Raw genomic sequence first — 19,360 nt, 5'->3', positions numbered from 1 at the left:
ATTGAATTAAGCTTCACTGCTTAGTAAACCATGTGGTTCTAAATCTAAGTTTATGTCTGTGCAGCACAGTTCCCTTCAATGAGTATTTCATAGTAAATAGAGTTTTTAAAATATGTGCATTTATATTAAAACTTCTACCTTAACTGTGTATTTTTCATTCTTTTGTTTAGCGCCATATATAATCTTTCAATAAATGGTCTTTTCTTATCTGGTTTACATCAGTGAGATTTCTTCAGTGTGATTGGGTGCCTAGCCAGCTTGATGACATCATAGCTTGATGACGCCACAGCTTCCAAATTCTGCAATCTCTGAACTGGTGCCTGATAGCAACAGGTGGCAGAAGAGATGTTCTCACCACAGTAGCTGCTAGATCTTTTTGGGGAACTTTCTTCAAGGTCAGCTGCTGACTGCAAATTCAAGGTCATTAATATGTGCACCCATAAGAATATACAACTCAGAAAAGCATGATAAAAGAACAACTGCAAGGAAGTCCAATTGCACAGAAGTCCATGTAGAACGTCAGATTTTTAAAGGTTATTGCAGAGTCTGGGCAGTGAATTAGGGTTTATAGAATAGGGATGTTGGAATGTTCAAAGAAGTAGTACATAAGACAACAAATAAGATGCTGGAGGAACTCAATGGGTCAGGTAACATCTGTGGAGGGAAGTGGACAGTCGATGTTTCGGGTCAAGACCCTTCATCTGGACTGACCCATCTAGAATCTTGTTTGTTGCTTCAGACTCCAGTATCTGCAGTCTCTGGTGCCTCCATTTAGCATATAAGACAATTTCTATTAAAGTGCATTTGATTTTACTTGTAAGATTCTGGGAGGAATTTTATAAGAGAATTCCAAACTGCTATTTTTAATCTGAGAACATGTTAAAGATATATTTAGGATCAATAGTAAGAAAATTTAAAGCCATATGAATTTGATGCAAAAAGAGATGGAGACAGACAGTACTAATTGAGGAAAAAGCCTTTAGATGAGCGAGAAACATCTGTCAAGTAGGGACAGGAGTAGGCTATTTGGTTTTCTGAGACTGTTCTGCCATTCAATGAGATCATGGTTAATCTTGTTCTTAACTCTATCAACTCATTTTGGCTCCTGGTCCTTCTGGCAAAGATTTTTTTTTAATTTGTATTGTCCAAAAGAGGGAGAAGTCTTGTAAGATTTTGTTAGATATGGAGCAGTATCTGAAAATGAATATTCATATGCTGAATAATATCATATGATAGTCCTTCTGTTAATTATGTGACACTATAATTTTGAGTCATGACATTACAAAAGGTTACAAACTGTAATACCCTGTGTTAATCACTTGAGGCTGGAAAATTTAGTAATGATGTCACCAAGGCATATAAACTAGATCTCCAACAGTGAATCATGCCATCTCTGCTGTGGCCAGCAGCCAGCATGTCACAGAGCTGTCAGCCACAGCTGGTGACCCATTTTAAATATATTTTCTTGTTTGAGGGGGTGGGGGTGAAATCAGTGACAACAGAGGATATATTACCAACAGTAAACAACCAAGGAGTGAATTATAAGTTTGTGATGTAACCTTTTAATAAATTAATTAAGCTTTGCTTCTGGCATCATTTAAATCTCTGGTTTGAGCTACATCCTTTGCCTGATGCAGGAAGTTGTGAAGTTTTACTGCTGTGCTCTGGCTTGTCATTACCTGTTTTATATTTTAATGATTCTCTTTGCTGCCCACCTACTCTGTGTTTTCCCAGTGAATGGGAAAGGTAGCCAATTTTAAAACAAAATCCCTTCACTTTTGGCCTCTAACTGACCAGTTTTCAAAGCAGCCACAAGATAAGTTCCTGCTATCCTGCCAAAACTGCGAGAATCTCATTAAAATACTTTGACATCCTATGCTGTATTTAAAAAATCAAATAGTTTTGTTAGTTCCCTGGGTGGGATGGAACAATGAACTACTGGAGGTTGTCTCAAAAAAGATTCTGAACCAGCTTTGCCAAAGCAATAATCTTCCTGCCCACTGAAGGTTGCTTGGTGGCACTCGCTCCACTTCCTCAGGATTCTTATCTGACTCATCTCCTTGGAGGATATAACCAATGTTCCCAGTCAAGGAGTAACCCCTGGCCACCTAGTCAGCGTTGGAAGCCCACAGATACCAGTCTATTGTGAGTGACCTGCACTCTGGACAACTGCATCCAGCTGCTAAAGTAAATATTCTATGTCCTATCTGCTGGATATACGTATTCAAGAATCTCTTGCTAGTAAATGCAAGACATAATTTTGCAAATAATCAGATCTGAGTTAATCCCTATTAAGTACCATATCCCACCACTTTATTAGCAAAGTTGTCAATACTTGGAAAATCCTCTGTTACTATGCAGCTGTAATAAACCTGATGTGATTATCAAAATTGAACTGTAGCTGTAAGCCAATCTTCATCACAGATGTCTCATGGGACTTCCTACTTTTAACTGTATTTGCAGTTTATCTGATTACTAATGTTACTGCTCAAAGTCACTGGCTCTCTGCACTGATCATTTGAAGACGAGGTGGACAAAAGACATTTTGAACTTAGAACAGTACAGCACAGTTTGGGCCCTTTGGCCCACCGTGTTGTACCGACCTATATAAACCTACTCCATGATTGATCTAACCCTTCCCTCCTACACAGCCCATAACCCTCCACTTTTCTTACATCCATGTGCCTATCTAAGAGTCTTTTAAATGTTCCTATTCTATCAGCCTCTACCATCACCCCTGGCAGTGTGTTCCAGGCACCCACCACCCTCTTTTTTAAAAAAAAACCTACTCCTGATATGTCCTCTAAACTTTCCTCCACTTACCTTAAACCGATGTCCTCTGGTATTGGCCATTGCCTCCCATAATCTTATTCACTTCTATCAAGTCACCTCTCACCCTCCTATGCTCCATAGAGAAAAGCCCTAGCTCACTCAACCTTTTCTCATGAGACATGTTCTCTTATCCAGGCAGCATCCTGGTAAATCTCCTCTGCATCCTTCCTTTAATGAGATGACCAGAACTGAACACAATACTCCAAATGTGGTCTAACTAGAGTTTTATAGAGCTGTAACATTACGTCATGGCTCTTGAACTCAATCCCCCAACTAATGAAGGCCAGCACACCATACGCCTTCTTACCACCCCATCAACTTGCATGGCAGCTTTGAGGGGTCTATGGACTTGGATCCCAAGAACCTCTGTTCCTCCACGTGGTTAAGAATTCTGCCATTAACCTTGTACCTCCACCTTCAAGTTCATTCTTCCAAAGTGTATCACTTCACACTTTTCCGGATTGAACTCCATCTACCTCTTCTCTGTCCAACTCTGTATCCTGTCTATATCCTGCTGTAACCTTGACAACTTCTACACTATCCACAACACCTCCAAACTTCGTGTCATCTGCAAACTTACTAACCCACCCTTCCACTTCCACCTATAAAAATCACAAAGTTCAGGAGTCCCAGACAGAACTCTGCAGAACGCCATTAGTCACCGACCTCTAGGCAGAATATGCTTCATCTACTACCACCCTCTGCCTTCTGTGGGCAAGGACAATTCCAAATCCACGCAGCCAAGTCTTCGTGGATCCCATGCCTCATGACTTTCTGAATGAGCCTACCATGGGGAACCTTGTCAAACGCCTTACTAAAGTCCATGTACACCACATCCACTGCTCTATACTTCATCAATTTGCTTTGTCACCTCAAAAAAACTCAATTGGGCTCGTGAGGCATGACCTGCCCCTCAAAGCCGTGCTGACTATCCCCAATGAGACTACACTTCCTCCAAATGCTTGTAAATCCTGTCCCTAAGAATCCTCTCCAATAGTTTGGCCAATCACTGACGTAAGACTCACTGGTCTGTCATTCTCAGGACTATCCTGTTACCTTTCTTGAACAACATTTGCCTTCCAATACTCTGGTACCACTCATGTGGCCAGGGAGGATGCAAAGATCATTGTCAATGCCTCGGCGGTCTCTTCCCTTCTTCCTGCATTAACCTGGAGTATATCCCATCCAGTCCCGGGGACTTGTCTATCCTACTGTTTTTTGAAGTTCCAACACTACCTCTTTCTTAATCTTGATATGCTCCAGCACATTAGCCTGTTCTACACTGACATCGCATTTGTTGAAGTCCCTCTCCCTGGTGAACACTGAAGCAAGGTATTCATTAGGGGACCTCCTCTACTTCCTCCGCCTCCAGGCACGTTTCCCCCCTTTACCTCTGAGTGAGCCTACCCTCACTCGAGTCATCCTCCTGTGTAGAACGGCCTTGGGTTTTCTTTAATCCTACTCGCGAGGGCCTTTTCATTCCCCTTCCAGCTCTCCTGTCCCTTAAGCTCCTTCCTAGAGCTACCTTGTAATTCTCAAGAGCCCTCTTTGATTTTTGCTTCCTCCTTTCTCTTGACTACATGTTCCACGTCTCTTGTCAACCATGGTTCATGTACCCCTACCATCCTTTCCCTGTCTCACTGGGACAAACCTATTCAGAACCCCATGCAAGTGGTCCCAATACAACCTCCACATTTCTGCTGTACGTGTCCCTGAGAACATCTGTTCCCAAGTTACGCTCCCAAGTTCCTGCCTAATTGTAATTAGTTCCTCCCCCCCCCCCACCATTAAAAACTTTCCCATATCGTCTGCTCCTACCCTTGTCCATGGCTATGCTAAAGGTCAGGGAGTTGTGGTCATTACCTCTGAAATGCTTGTCACCTGACCGGGTTCATTGCCTAATACTAAATCCAGTATGCCTGTCCACATACTGTGTCAGGAATCCTTCCTGGACATGCCTAACAAATTCTGTCCCATCTAAACCTTTTGCACTAAGGAGGTGCCAATCAATATTCGGGATGCTGAAGTCACCCATGACAACAACCCTGTTGTTTTTGCACCTTTCCAAAATCTGCCTACTTATTTACATACTGCATTTAGCCAGTTATCTCCTGGAGGTGATCCTACACTAAAAAGAATAGTTAGTTGTTGGTTGGAACAGAAGATGGTGTCAAGCCTAGGCAAAATCAATGTTAAACATTTGGTGGTACATCATACAATGACTTACATTTATGTCGTGCCTTTAATGTAGTGGTGCCAAAATGCCCCTCACAGTGATGTCGTCAAAAACAATATCTGACAGCAAGTTGCCTTGGAAAATTTTGGCCAAAGGGGTAACTTTTAAGGAGTCTAGTAGGGATGTTTAAGGGGGAAATTCCAATGTTGAGGACTAGACAATTAAAGACTCTAATGGAGGAAGGAGGGAAATGGGAGTGAGTTATTGGAAATGGAATTGGCCAGAATTAGAATGGTTGGAGAGGGTGAATGATAGAGAGGGACTGAAGCTTTGGAGTGATCAGAAAGTAAGAGTGAAATCTTTATAGTTATGATGTTGCATTACCGGTGTACAGCAGGGAGCACAGAAAACTCCATTTACATTTGATAACAATTTTGTTATCTGTTTCCAATGACCAATAATCACACTGGGAATGGAAGTCTGGTAAACAGTACTATGCCATTGATCTCTTCTTACTGTTTGTGCAGACAGTGGAAATAAATATTTAATATGTATTTCGTTTTTGACTCTGAACTCCTTATATTGTTGAAACCTGAAGCAATTTCCCAATCAAGCCATACAGGTAGAGTTGAACCTAAGTAGCAGCTTAGGTTCCTGTTTGTGTTGAGCTGGTGGAGTGGCCTGGATTTTCCATTTGGCCTTACTGGGGTTGGTGGTTGCTTTCCATGTTCCTTTGAACTCACTTCCCCTGGGATTGAGTTATAGTGAGAGGTTGGACAGGCTAGTACTTCATTCATTGGAGTGTGGGAAACTGAGGGGTGATCTTATGGAGGTGTGTAAATTTCCTGGCGTTGGGGAATCAAGAACTAGAGGCGTAGGTTTAAGGTGAGAGGGGAAAAATTTAATAAGAATTTGAGGGCAACTTTTTTTTTACACAAAGGGTGGTATCTATGTGGAATGAGCTGCCAGAGGAAGTGGTTGAGGCAGGTACAATAACAACGTTTAAAAGACAGTTGGACAGGTACATGGATAGGAAAGGTTTAGAAGGATATGGGGCAGATGGGACTAGCTTGGAGGGGCATCTTGATTGGCATAGAGCTGTTTGGCTGAGGGACCCCATTTCAGTTCTCTCTGACTCTGTATGACACTGGATCTTGGAGTCTGAGCTGACAGACCAAGGTGATCCTACAGCAAAGTGAGAATGATGTACTGGAGTGAAGTGATCTGGTCAAAACAGGACACCTTTCACAAAATCTCTCTGGAAATCTTGAGTGGCTCCCACCACCTTACCATTTGTTAAAACTGTTGATGTTTATGCCTGATGTTTATGTTGGAAAAACTAAAAAAAAAATTATAATATGAGATCAACCCAGAAGAGTTCATTTATCAATAACATTAAACAACAGGCAATTTTGATTTTGTTCTTCCTTGCAGCTCTCTCTTCCCCAAGTGATACAGCTTATGGATCCTGATCTAAGTGGCACAGGATCAGTGAGCAGTTCCCTTCAGCTTGAACGATGGGGAGTTCCAGCACAATCCCGTCCGCTGCTGGATGTCACACGGAGAACAGTGGTGGAGCTTGGTTGAGCTCGCTGTTGATTTGTGGCCAGGAGGTTCAGGACTTGTGAGGGAGTCTCAGAACCTACTGGCACTTGGGCTGAGAAATGCTGGAGGCTCTGCGTGGGAGTACTGGCAAAATCCAAGCCAGTGCCTCCATTAAGAAATTCCTTCATAACATTATTTAACATGACTGTCAGATCGATTAGTTGGGTCCTTGTGTGTCCTTGGTCTGCATTTAAATTCCGCCAAGAGCAGAATTTCCAGCCGAGCTGCAGAGAAAATGCAAATAGTCAATGCAGGAAACCTATATTCTGTGCATGTATGTGGGATACAGGCAAGAGTTGGGATGTGGGTATCTGCCCAGGCGCACATTTACTTCAGAGGCTGAGACCTGAGAGCCTGTGGTTACTGTTCTCACACCCTCAAAATATACTAATTGTTCCTAATCTGTTTGATAGGAAGCATTTTTTTTAAAGTGGGGAAAATGTAAACATTGCCATGTACTGAGAGGAAAAAAAAGAGTGAATAACTCTTGGGGAAGCAGGGGAATAATGTAATTTAAAACCTGGTTAATTGTCTGGAATTGGTAGGCAGTGAGAAAGGAATTTAATATTTTCTTGGATATGGCTTAACAATTCCACCCCCCCCTCCCCCAACTACTGATGCACACCTTTTTAACAAAAAAAAACAGCTTTCCATCACCCCACATTCTCACATCGCAGTGACCTTGAAAGTGACATCCATTATTATTATTATAATACTTATTCTTTGCAACAGTAATTAATCACCAGCAGAGCTCCAGTGGGTTCTTTTGCCAAGATCTGTCTGTCTTCCCTGCAGAATCTGGTGTTTACTTCACAGAGGGACCTAGTAAGAAAGCGGAGACTTGCCTTTTTTAGTTCAGCAGACTGACCTTACGAGGCAGTGTGAAGGCTTTTCTGGCATCGTGAAAGTGGCCCTACACTCAGGACAAAATAGACTCCGATGTGGTCTGCTGACTGAGTTCTTGCCCATCTTAAAATCTTGGTGCCTCTGTGAACCATCCAGTGTGAGGAGCTGAGCTTACTGCTGTAGAACTGATTGGCTGCTGTCACACTGAGCGAACCCAGGGGTTTCATTTCTAACTCTGCTTCTTACTCCCCCTGTCCTTGGTTTGGAGAAGGGATGCTGATTCTTGCTCTGTGCCAGCAACATTGATAAATCTGGTTGTCGCCCCCTTCCCCCACCCCCCAATACAATTAAGGTAGTGTGCACAAAAACAGGGTGAGCCTTGTGCTTTCTCTGTCTCCTTCCTTTCTCTTCTATGCGTGTTCATTGAGCTGATATTTATATTCTGTTTGTATTCTGTTCTCCTACACTCGAATGTCTAAATATTTGGATACAAGGAAACAAAAGGTATTATTTTGTTACTGAAAGGTAAGTTTAATGGACAAGGTTATGATTGATATGATAAACGCTAAGCTTGACAGTGTAACATCTTACAGTGCTGGGGTCTTTATAGGAATGTGTGTTGAATTTAATGTGAAGCTCTGAAGGATGAAGATAACTGTTCTGCAGTGCTGTAAGTAACCATATTCAATTATTATTTTTATTTGTTAAAATTGTAATGCTTGCATGGATCAAAATATTTGACCTTCTCAGGTAAATCAAAATATTTGACCTTCTGTGCATCTGGAATAGAAAAGATAGATCAGATTTAATCTAGATTTATTGCACAGCAGTTTGTGTGTCAAGCATATTGTATCTACGTTATTAAAGTACACGGAGAGGTGTGGTTTGAAATTTTAGGGGGAGATTTTAGTCAGTTTTGAAGGTTTGTTCTGTCTTTCTGTACTGAGTTACGAATCAAGGTGGGTAGGAAGAAGTGGAGCAAGTTAGTTGTTTTCTGATAACTAAATAAATGTTGCAGCTTCCAGGTTTGCCTTTAGCTATTCCCGATCTATGTGAAGCTCTGATTTCCATCAACTGGCACTTGTAGGTTGATGATTTGTCTGGAGTAAAATAAAGTTTCTGTCTGGCGTTTGTGATGTTGACAATGTTTCTTTGCAAGTTTAATGCCTTAAGATTACATCCAAAACATCAGCCATGTGTGACAAAATGTTTACACTCTGCTTTATATCTTTAATCCAATTGATTACAAATTGCTTGATACTGTACAAGTATGGTATATAGTTAGCCTGCAAAGGTCACTGTCATCTTAAAGGGTTCATCAAATGTGTTCCAATTACTTGTTTGCTAACATTTTTAAAAAAGTGATGTATATTAAGATACAATGCAAAGATATTATTGGCCTGGTTGTCATCATAGAACTATTTATTTCAACAGTTTAAACATTATTCCTCTTGATCATGCATTTCATACAGTGCTTACAGTCAAAATAAACCTATTACAGAACTTGAATAAAATGAATAGCATTGAAAACATATTTCTGTTATTAATATTAACAGAAAATATTAAATCCTCACCCTACTGCATTATCCAAACGAGAGATTTCTTATAAGTGACGCACTTACACTTGCCTCTTTGACAAAGGAGAGCTGAAGATTTATTCCATCTGAGAAATTAACTGTTTGTGTTCCACACTACAGACACCCCACCACTTTAACATGTTTTGTGTTTTCATGAGATAATCGTGGCTGGGAATGCTGGGAACCTCTTCACCTTGTAATGAATGGTGCTTCCCGTTTACATTAATTGAAAGCACCGTTTATTACAAGGTTAAGAATATGGGAGCTCCGATCAAAAGCTGGAGCAGCTGTAACCAAGTGGTTCTTCCAAAGTGAAACAGGAATTATTCGGTGTAGGTCTGTGTAACATTAAGTAGTCAGGTGCAGAAAATAGTTCGGTATACTGAAGGCTGTTCAATTGCTGGAATGCTAATTGATGGGAGCAAGAACGTGAGGATGATCCTGATCCAGTGAAAGCAGGATTGCAGTAAAAACTGCACAAAATGTAATATCAAACAGTAAGCCTTCCTTGCCAGGATTAAGCTGATTCAATAATTGGTTAATTCGAGGTTGAGGGCTCAAGAATACTTTGAGTTTTATTCATAAGTATGGGGTGGGGAGGGCATATGCTAGAAGAATGAAGAGGTTATAAAACATTTTACAAAGCAATGGTGACACCACAATTGAGTATTGAGTGAATACTGCAGATAGAAAGGACAATAAATCTGAATATCCTTTATTCAGCTGGGTGCTGCAATAATGAGAAATTATGGGTCTAAGACAATATTGGGGAATTGTTTCTTCTGGCAAACGAAAGCCGAGATGAAGTTTGGTAAAGGCATGTAACATTATGCACACATTTTTTTTATCTGTCTCCTAAAACCTGCCTTTGGTTGGTTGTCAACAGGGCTGCTAAAGATTCCTGGACAGGGTAATCCTTGACACTTCCCCACTCGTTGAAGGCGAGTGTCTCTTTTAAGAAAGAAAAGTTCTCCAGCAGGGTTAGGTTCCCTCATTTGCATGTTCAAGGAGCCTAATGTCTGTTTAGATAGATGCCTGAACCAGGAGAGGGGAAATTTCCAGGTTGAACAGCTAACTATAACTTCTGCTCAATGTACACCCAAAAATCCATGCATTGCGTGCAATTCCTGTCTCTGTTGTTCTTCAAATGGGATCCATTTTGCATTGGTTTGTAGTTCGAGGTTAAAATTAGTCTAGAAATTCCAGTCCTTGGAACAAAATCTAAACTGCTGGATGTGCAGCAGTGAGATTTTGGGACAAATTCCTGTCTGTTCTTGGCCCTCTCACACTCTGTGAAGAGTTTCTAATAAAGTGCTTGTGCCCTTGGATTTGGGATGGGATCACGATGAGATATGCAAAGAGATGGCACTTTTCCCAGCTGCATGTTTGATGATGCAACAATGTTGTGGCAATTTCTAGCTTCATTTGTGCTTCAGTCGACAATACTCTGGCCTCCAGGTGAGAACGATGTGGGTTCAAGCCCAACCCCAGAGGCAGTGCAGTTGTAAAAAAAAATTGAATGAATATGTGTGCTGATGGTACCGTATGAAGAAAAAAACATTTTTTCAGTGAGTTAGTCTTCATTTGTGCATGGAAACAGCTTAATGCATGCATTTCCAGGCAATCATCATCTTACTCTGTCAGTGTACTTATTCTGGTTCTATACCCTGTGAAATAAGTTTCTTCCAGCTTGTTTCACAGTCACTGAATGGCTGTTCACAATTACATGCCAGTCCTGTTCTCAAGATATAATGTTCCGTCATATTCTGGTTTCATACCTCACAAGATGTAACTTTTCCTGTCCTAGAAAAACACTATGATGCTGGAGGAACTCGGCAGTCCAGGCAGCGTCCGTGGAGAAAAGCAGGCAGTCGACGTTTTGGGTCAGGACCCTTCTTTGGGACTGAAGATAGGAAAAGAGGAAGCCCAATGTATAGGAGGGTAAAGCAGAGCAGTGATAGGTGGACAAAAGAGGGGAGGTGGGATGGGCACAAGATGGTGATAGGTAGATGCAGGTAAGAGATAGTGATAGGTAGGTGTGGGGGAAGAGGGGAGAGCAGATCCACCAGGGGATGGGTCAATGGTAAGGATAAAAAAAAGAGAGAGGCTAGGAAAGGGAAGAAGAGAAGAAGCATGGTGGGGGGAGGGGCGTGTGAGGAAGGGGGTTGGGGATTACTTTAAGTGGGAGAATCAATGGTGTCGTGCCCCTTACCTCTTTAGACCTGCTACTGTTGAACATCATTCTGGTCCCAAACTCACTGGCTGCTCTATCCCAGGGTTCGATCCTACTGCACTCAGACGCCCTCCACCTTTGTGGTCACACATTTCATGAATTGAACTGCCTTCCGAAATCTGAGACATTCTGCATTCTGATTCCTTTTTAAAGAAAAAGACAAATGTCAGTTCCATGTAAATATATAAAGACGTGAGGGATTGCGGATGTAGGAATCTGGAGCAAAAAGCAAAGCGCTGGAGGAATGCAGCGGGTCAGGCAGCATCTGTGGAGGGAAATGGACAGTTGATGTTTCGGGTCGAGATCCTTCATCTGAAAAGGGGGTGAAGGGAAGGGGTGGGGCAAGAGCTGGCAGGCTGGGCGACCGCTTTGCCAAGCACCTTCGCTCCATCCGCCGTGGCCTTCTGGAGCTCCCGGTTGCCAGCCATTTTAATTTTCCTCCCCATTCCCACATTGATATATCTGTCCTCTGCCTCCTCCACGGCCAGGGTGAGGCTAAGTGCAAACTAGAGGAACAGCACTTTGTATTCCACCTGGGTAGTCTACGACCCAATGGCATGAACGTTGAATTCTCCAGCTTCCAGTAAACTGCTTTCCCGACTGTCTCTTTTCTCTCTCATCCTGAACTACCCAGACTATCATTCTGTCTCTTTCCCCTGCTCCACCCGCTTTATCTGTCCATCATTCACACACTCGTCCCACTGGTTCCCCTCCTCATCTCCCTCCCTTGATTCCATACCTCTTCATCTTCTATCTGACTTCATCACCCTCAGCCCTTTGTCACTTCCACCTATCACCTCCCAGTTTCTGGCGCTATTCCCACTCTCCCCTCCCCCATCCTCACCTGGATCCACCCCTTCCCTTCACAGTTTTATACTGGCTCTTTTCCCTCTATCTTTCAGACCAGGTGAAGGGTCTCGATGCAAAACGTCAACTGATCATATCCCTCCATAAATGCTGCCTCACCTGCTAAGTTCCTCCAGCTTTTTGTGTGTTGCTCCAGATTCCAACCTCTGCAGTCTCTTGTGTATTGGAAAAACTTGCTTCACAAATCTCCATCTCACCTTGAACCCTCTAGTATTTGACACTTCCGTCCTGGGAAAAAGACTCTATTTGCCCTGTCTATGCCTCTCTTAATTTTATATCCTACTTTCACCTCTCAGGCTCCAACTCTCCATAGAAAACAATCCAAGTTTGTCCAACCTCTCCTTCTAGCTAATACTCTCTAATTCAGGCAACATCCTTGTGAACCTCCTCTGCACTTTCTCCAAAGCCTCCACATCCTTCCTGTAGTGTGGTGGCCAGAACTGCATACAAAACTCCAAATACGGCCGAACTAAAGTTTTATACAGCTGTGACTTCCTGACTTGTATACTCAGTGCTCCGACTGATGAAGGCCAGCATGCCGTACACCACCTTTTCCACCCTCTCCATTTGTGTTGCCACTTTCAGGGAGCTATGGACGTACCCCAGGATCCCGTTACATCAGTACTTTAAGGATCCTGCCAACTACTGTATAATTTCCTCTTGCATTTGACCTCCTAAAATGCAACACTTCACCCTAGTCCTGATTAAACTCCATCTGCCATTTCTCTACCCAAATTTCCAACTGATCTATGTCCTGCTGCATCCTTTGACAGCCTTCCTCACTATCCACAGCTCTGCTAATCTTTCTGTTGTCTGCAAACTTGTTCATCTGATGACCTACATTTTCATCAAGATCAATATATACGTGTGCGAGATCCCAGTACTGATCCTTGTGGAGCTCCTCTGGTCACAGACCAGTAAAAGTGGAAGTGGATCGTGAGGCAAAGCACCACTTGCCTTCAACATTGTAGTCGGGAAGTGTAAATGAAAATGGACGGAGACCACATGAGCTTTGTTGATTTCTTATGCTCGGTGTAACTCATACTTTCAGAAGAAATCCTAGCATAAGGTGCCCTGGAAACATCGGAACTGGGGCATTAATACTTTAGATTAGATCAGTTTATTGTCATGTACGCCAGAGTACAATAAAATTTCTTGTTCGCATGAAGCTCGCAGAATTACCAGTATACATTGTAATAATAAATACACAAAAAACAATAAATACAACAATGAGTGCAAAACAGCAGAATGGTGCAACAATTGTAGTGTTGGATCTGGTCACTAGTGGATGTGATTCTCTTATCTGGGTGAGCAGAATGGCTGATGTTGACACAGGGGATGCCCTTCTACTTTGAAAGGAAAAGCTTCAAGGATTGCATCCTGTTCCTGGTGCGCACTGGAGTGATTTGTATCACAGTCAGTGTTAAGGTAGCCACAGGTGTTCACTTGGAAACGTGCACCTCCGTTAGGGGTCTTCACCTGGTGACCTGGTTTTGATTAAAGCTGTTTAAGTATGCTTTTCTTTTAAAAACCCAGGTATAGTGAAACTTGCTTTGTGGACTGCAGCAGGACTGAGACTCTCGGCTGCCCTGTGAGATCTGCAACAGTGATTGTGGAGGGATTATCTGCCCTGACTCCCATCAACTGTCCAAAAGTACAGAAGTTCTTGGCCTGAAATACGGGCTCTTGTATAATATGAAACATTTAAGAAGCAAAATAAAATGGTACATGTGACCTTTCCCTGCATTCACAGGCATTTTAAAGGAACAGCAAGAAGAGAGAGCAAGTGAATTGGGACTTCAAAGTCAAAGTCGAGTTTATTGTCATATGCACACGTACATGTATGCACGGGTGCAATGCTACTTGTAGCAGCATCATATAAGCAGCATTCATAAGATAAACATAAACACAAGTTTTACAAGAAAGAACACAATTAGAACAAAAAAAAAGTCCATTTTAGTGCAAAGTGATCAAAGTGGTCATAGTATTGCTAAACTCTACTGATTAGGGTTGTGCTGGCTGGTTCAAGAACCGAATGGTTGAAGGACACTTGAACTTTGGATATTCACCGTGAATAACTTGGTACAAGGACAAAAAGGGAGGGGGTGTGCAAATAAACCCCAATTTGCCTTGCTCTTATTCATAACAGCTGAAATGAAGTCCTAACCAGTAGGAAGGACTTTACCGGTACCTCTTCCCCAAAGCTTTTGACATTGGTATGATGGACCTACAGCTGGAGGCAGTGGTGCTATTATCTGTGTCTCTGATTTATTCGTGGTTCAGTATTGCAATTGGTGCTTTGTATATTTAATAACATTAAGTAGTGGCGTGTAATGATTTGGGATGGTTTGTGTTCTAGTACTTGTATAATCAGACTTGATCATTCCAGATACCAGAGAGATAAAGGAGTGGGTGGGATTAAATGAAACAGGAAATACACTGATTGGCTTCAGGGAAAGTATACGTACACTTTGCTGGTGGATCATTCATCGGAACTGATTGGCCAGGATTGTCTATCAATACTTTAGTGCTGTTAATAGCTTCATGGTGCCATGGGTTAGAGGAGAAGTGGTGGAATGATTGCTGCAGTTATCCAAAGTGAAATTTTGTAGTATGTCATCTGGTCAGTTCAACAGGTTTTCTGACTCCTTGTGTGGAAGCTCTGAGGATTAGACCTTGTTAATGCGATACCTGAACATTAATCTTTCATGAGACTACTACAACGATGGAGGATGAGGAAACCAAAGGGGCAGGTGCAGGGTTGGATGGTTGGGATTGGGAACAATGGTCTATATTATTCTTGTGGCATGGATACGTGCGTTTGTTGTACAGAAATGTTTTTTTGCTAGGCTTTTGAACTACCCTAAGACCAATCTCCTTTCACTGAGTGGAACCTCTGTGGGGCATGCTTTGCCCAATTTGTTGTTAAACTTGTACACTGCAGGGCACTGATTTGTATTGGCTGGTGGAAAGCCTGGGGAAAATGGCAGCTGGCCAGGAACAGTGAGGTCAATCAACCAACTTAGTTTTATCTCCACCACTGTCTTGTTTCCTCTGGGTAGGAGGACGCTTGTTAAAATGGTAAAACACCCAGCCGGGTGCAGTTCCTTTTGTACAAGAAGGCAAACAGTAAGTTTTATATGGAATAAAAGAGCAAACAGTAAATTTATATGGAATTACAGCTCTCAGTTAATGGTTTCCTATGATAGGGCCATGAAAATAGAGACTTCACTGTGTATGGCATTGGATGCAAGACTCCTTGCACTCTGAGCTGCAGAGTTAATCTCCTTGTAACTCAATAAAGGAGCTGTTGAAGGGACATTGAACTTGCAATCTGTCATAGGATCTCTATTCTGAAATGTTATCTCCACTCCAAACAAGGATTTTGATTCTGTCACTAATTTTTGGCAGTGCAGCTTAATGCAGCAAGCTGTTTTTGTCTGAGGAGGAACTCTGATGAGTTAATCAGAAAGCTAAAGACCACTGCTTTGATGAGAATAGGCAGGCTGGTCCACAGAAGATCTGCAACCGCTGAGCCTTTGTGTGGAAGAGGGCAGTTGGTGGAGTGTGGGGATGGGGCAGGGGAAGGAGTTTGACTCCTAGTAATCTTTGATCTTCAAACCTCATGCACCATCTGTGGCTGAGTGAGCAGGAGGGTACCCATTAGCTTCTGGTAGACGTTGCTATGAATTACCTTCTGGTATACAAGCGGCTTTCCAGTGATTCTCTCTCTAATCACCTGTGCAGTGCTGTGATCCATGCCATATTAATCTGGGGCAGCAAGTAAAGGTTAACACAGGTGAAGAGTGAAACAAGAGAATAATTTCAAAACACACCAAGGTTCCTCTCAATAACCACAAGCTCTGAAAACAGAGACAGGACAGAGAGCAGCAGGTGCACAGAACTACACAGTAATGATGGTGTCTGTAAAACAAAACAACATAACATAAAACATATTCAGTATGACTTTAAAAATTTCCATGGACTCTAATGCCTGTCTGTTCTTTTAATTTTCTTTGAATGTGTATCTTCCTTTATTAGCCAAATTTTCTCCTTGGGGTGTTGACCCTCTGCTGGGCAAAGGTTCTGTCATGCAATCAACTTTCCTTACTATGGCTCTCAATGCAAAAGTCAGTGTTGATGGGGTGTTGAAATGAAGTGTTTTCACAGCCGCACCTGCCTCTGTCCACACAGGACCCACTTCCAATCAAGGGTATTGGATAAATGGGAATTGTATGCCATTTTTCAGGAATGGAAATCCTCAGTTATTTTCTTGTGACTGGAAGTAACATTGCTATTACCAGCTGGGACCTCCTTTTGACCCAAGTTGGTGAACTGGACCTGATTCGTATGAGTCAGCTGGTTGTCATGTAATAAACTGGGACATAGTTCATCTTATTCTGTGGATCTTAGAGCTTTTTTGTGTAAGAGGAGCAAGCAAGAGTGTGTGAGTAAAGAATGTTAATCAATGGCTCTAACAGTGAAGGGGTCAAAAGAATAAAAAAGACGTCATCAACGTTGTTGTCAGTTGTGAAGCTTTTTCAAGGTCATCCACCACATTATGACCTGGTATGTCATATCTGGCTTTCTTAAAGTGACATTCCATGGTGGGAACCTATTAACTTTGCAGATACACTGGAGTGTTAACTCATGTGCAACAACAGGGCTAGTTTCCTCTGACTGATCTTTCTCTTCCTATTGCAGCTGCCTCTTGCCGATACACTCACTCACAGTGGCGGATGCAGAATATTGTGCATGACTCTGGCGACAGCTCAGAGGATGAATTCTTCGATGCACGAGGTTTGTGGTTGTGCTACTTGTTCTGAAGAAGTCAATAACGTCTGTAATCAGTTGAGCAATTCTTGCTGAAGAGCCCAGGTGAAAGAGCAGACAGAGTGACTTGAGATTCTGAATTTCCAGTGAACCATAATAAGACGTGATCTTAGTGACATCCATTTAGTAATAAAAAAAAACTCCACAAACATCTTGCATCAAAAATCTTAGCATCTATAGACAATTAATTAAACTGATGCTGGTTAATAAGTTATTTTCTGCCTGCAGTTTAATTTTCAAATTCCTGTGATATATATTCAGACTTGTCTGCTAATGGCTAGTCTGTGTAGTTAAGACAGACTTATGCCGATATAGGGAACCTCATACTGATTAAAGTGTGTGGCTATTACTTAAATTTAATTTAGTCTTCCCAGTTTCATCATGTATTTAAGCCCAGAGAAGTTAATTGTTACCTCTGATAAAGCATCTGGAATGGTGTAATTTTTTTGGGAAAAAATGTCCCAAGATGATATTGTTTGTGAATGTCCTATTTTCTATTTTTTTAAAGAAATTATTACAAGGAAAGGAGGTAATCAAAGATACTTAGAAAGTGTGGTCCATGGAGATAGCAAATGCACTTTATGATGTTCAAATTCTATGATTCATCTGTTGGTCACTCTTCATTATGCTGCTTTACTGTTATTAGTAATATCTTGCCTAAAGTATTGAGAGAAGCTTTAGTAAACACTGTCATGACATTATGCCTAGAAATTATGGCTGGAATTTTAAGTGGATAATTATTCTATGCATTTATATGACATACTCGTATGAGCATTGCTGGATTAACTCTCTGCTTTTGTACAACGATTAGATTGCTCATTGAGCTCTGAATTTTGTAGGCCAGTACTCTTACTTACAGTCTTCCTAATTGGTGCTTTTGCTGATTATTGCTTGACCATTTCATACAGCCCTTATTATCAGGACTCATCTCTCTCCGTCTGTTAGGCTCTAACCTTGACGGGGGGGTTTGGGGGTAGGACGAAAGCTCCGTGAATTCTTTGTGGAATTAATTTTCCTTCCATTTTATCGGACAGGAAGTTCAGTTTTAAATTTCCAAAATTGATGCCTGAATGTTAAGCTAGTGTCAAATATTGTTACTGTGAATCTCAGATCAGCAGTTCTGTACTTTATAAGAACTTTAAGTGATCCAACATAATGTAACTGGATGCCAACAATTCACTTGTCAGACGTATCCAATCCGGCACATCCAATAGATATTAATTGTTAGGAATGTAATGGATGAAAATTAATCCTTATTAAGTGGATAGTTATAGCTAGCAGAATTCCCATGGTTATCAGATATGTCGATGACAGTCCTCACTGCTTGTATTTTTATGTAGTATAATCCTGCCCTTGAAATATTTAGTTACCAAGAATGGCTTTCAGAGGTACAACATGCCTTCACATTGTGCCTTGTTACTATGTCCTGTAACAGTTATTGCCATTGGCAAGTTTGTGTGGGAAATGTCTCTGTAATTATTACTAATGTCAGCCTATGACTGGCCATTTGGAGCAATGTTTGAGATAGGCAGACTGATGTCGGATTTTCCTCAAGATGGAATGTTTTGATTTTACACACTCCGACATTTCATGGCTTAGCTGAGGTCTGATCAAACTTATTCTACTGTGAATACTTTTGAACAAATAATTTCTGCTTGAACCATGATTTTTGTTTCTGAGGCAGACTTGGTGCTTGTGACTGGTTAGAAATCATTGTATTTTTTCAGAAGTGTAAACAAGGTCGATGACATGAGAATATTTTACTCTGGTTTTTAGAATCTTTATGATCCACCAAATATCTTTAATTTGGTTTAACTGGCCAAAAGGATGAGACGGCAGTACTGTGGCTAAATTTTCTGGATCAATGATGTGGATGTCTGAGATCAAATCCCGTGGAGAATTTAAAATGTGGTTAATTAGATAATCTTGTGCTTTTAGCAAAGGAACATGCAATGTATGGGAAGATATTGAGTAGAATGGAGGAACAAAGGGTCTTCATATTCCTGAAGTTTACAGAGCAGGTTGAAAAGGTAGACAAAAAGGCATATGGATGCTTCCTTTATTAGCCAAGATATAAGAGTATAAGATCAGGGAGGTTATTCTGGAACTGTTAGACGACAGTGTACAGTTCTGGTCACCACATTACAGGAAGGATATGATTGCAGTGGAGAAGGTGCATAGGGGAAGTGACTGAAGGGATATATCTAATTGAGTTGTGTAAATTATGAGGGGACCAGATAGAGTAAATAAGAAGGACCTATTTCCCTTGGCATAGGAGCCATAAACAGCAATATAGATTGAAAGTGACAGAGTATTAGAGGGGAGATGAGGAAAACCTTTATATTATCCAGCAGATGGTAGGAGTCTGGAAATCTGCCTGAAAAGATAGTG

At 41.5% G+C, this 19,360-nt stretch overlaps 1 protein-coding gene across 9 annotated transcripts in view; it reads left to right on the top strand.

Annotated features, from left to right (window-relative positions):
* The window catches only part of pitpnm3 (PITPNM family member 3), a 422,801-nt gene that overhangs the window by 134,444 nt on the left and 268,997 nt on the right, over positions 1-19,360 (top strand). For 2 of the 9 annotated variants that reach the window (XM_052035331.1, XM_052035324.1), the window contains exons 1-2: positions 8,069-8,129; positions 16,841-16,936. The exons of 1 other annotated variant lie outside the window; for it this stretch is intronic. In XM_052035331.1, coding sequence (XP_051891291.1) covers positions 8,105-8,129; positions 16,841-16,936 — 121 coding nt within the window. In that variant the 5' untranslated portion in view covers positions 8,069-8,104. Of the gene's footprint in view, positions 1-7,502; positions 7,812-7,834; positions 7,985-8,068; positions 8,130-16,840; positions 16,937-19,360 lie in introns of those variants that run through there. 6 more of the 9 variants (XM_052035327.1, XM_052035326.1, XM_052035328.1 and 3 more) reach the window with 6 other exon arrangements.

Source organism: Pristis pectinata, chromosome 21 (assembly GCF_009764475.1).
Source record: "Pristis pectinata isolate sPriPec2 chromosome 21, sPriPec2.1.pri, whole genome shotgun sequence".
Lineage (NCBI taxonomy): Eukaryota > Metazoa > Chordata > Chondrichthyes > Rhinopristiformes > Pristidae > Pristis > Pristis pectinata.
This window is presented reverse-complemented; position numbering and strand designations above follow the sequence as displayed.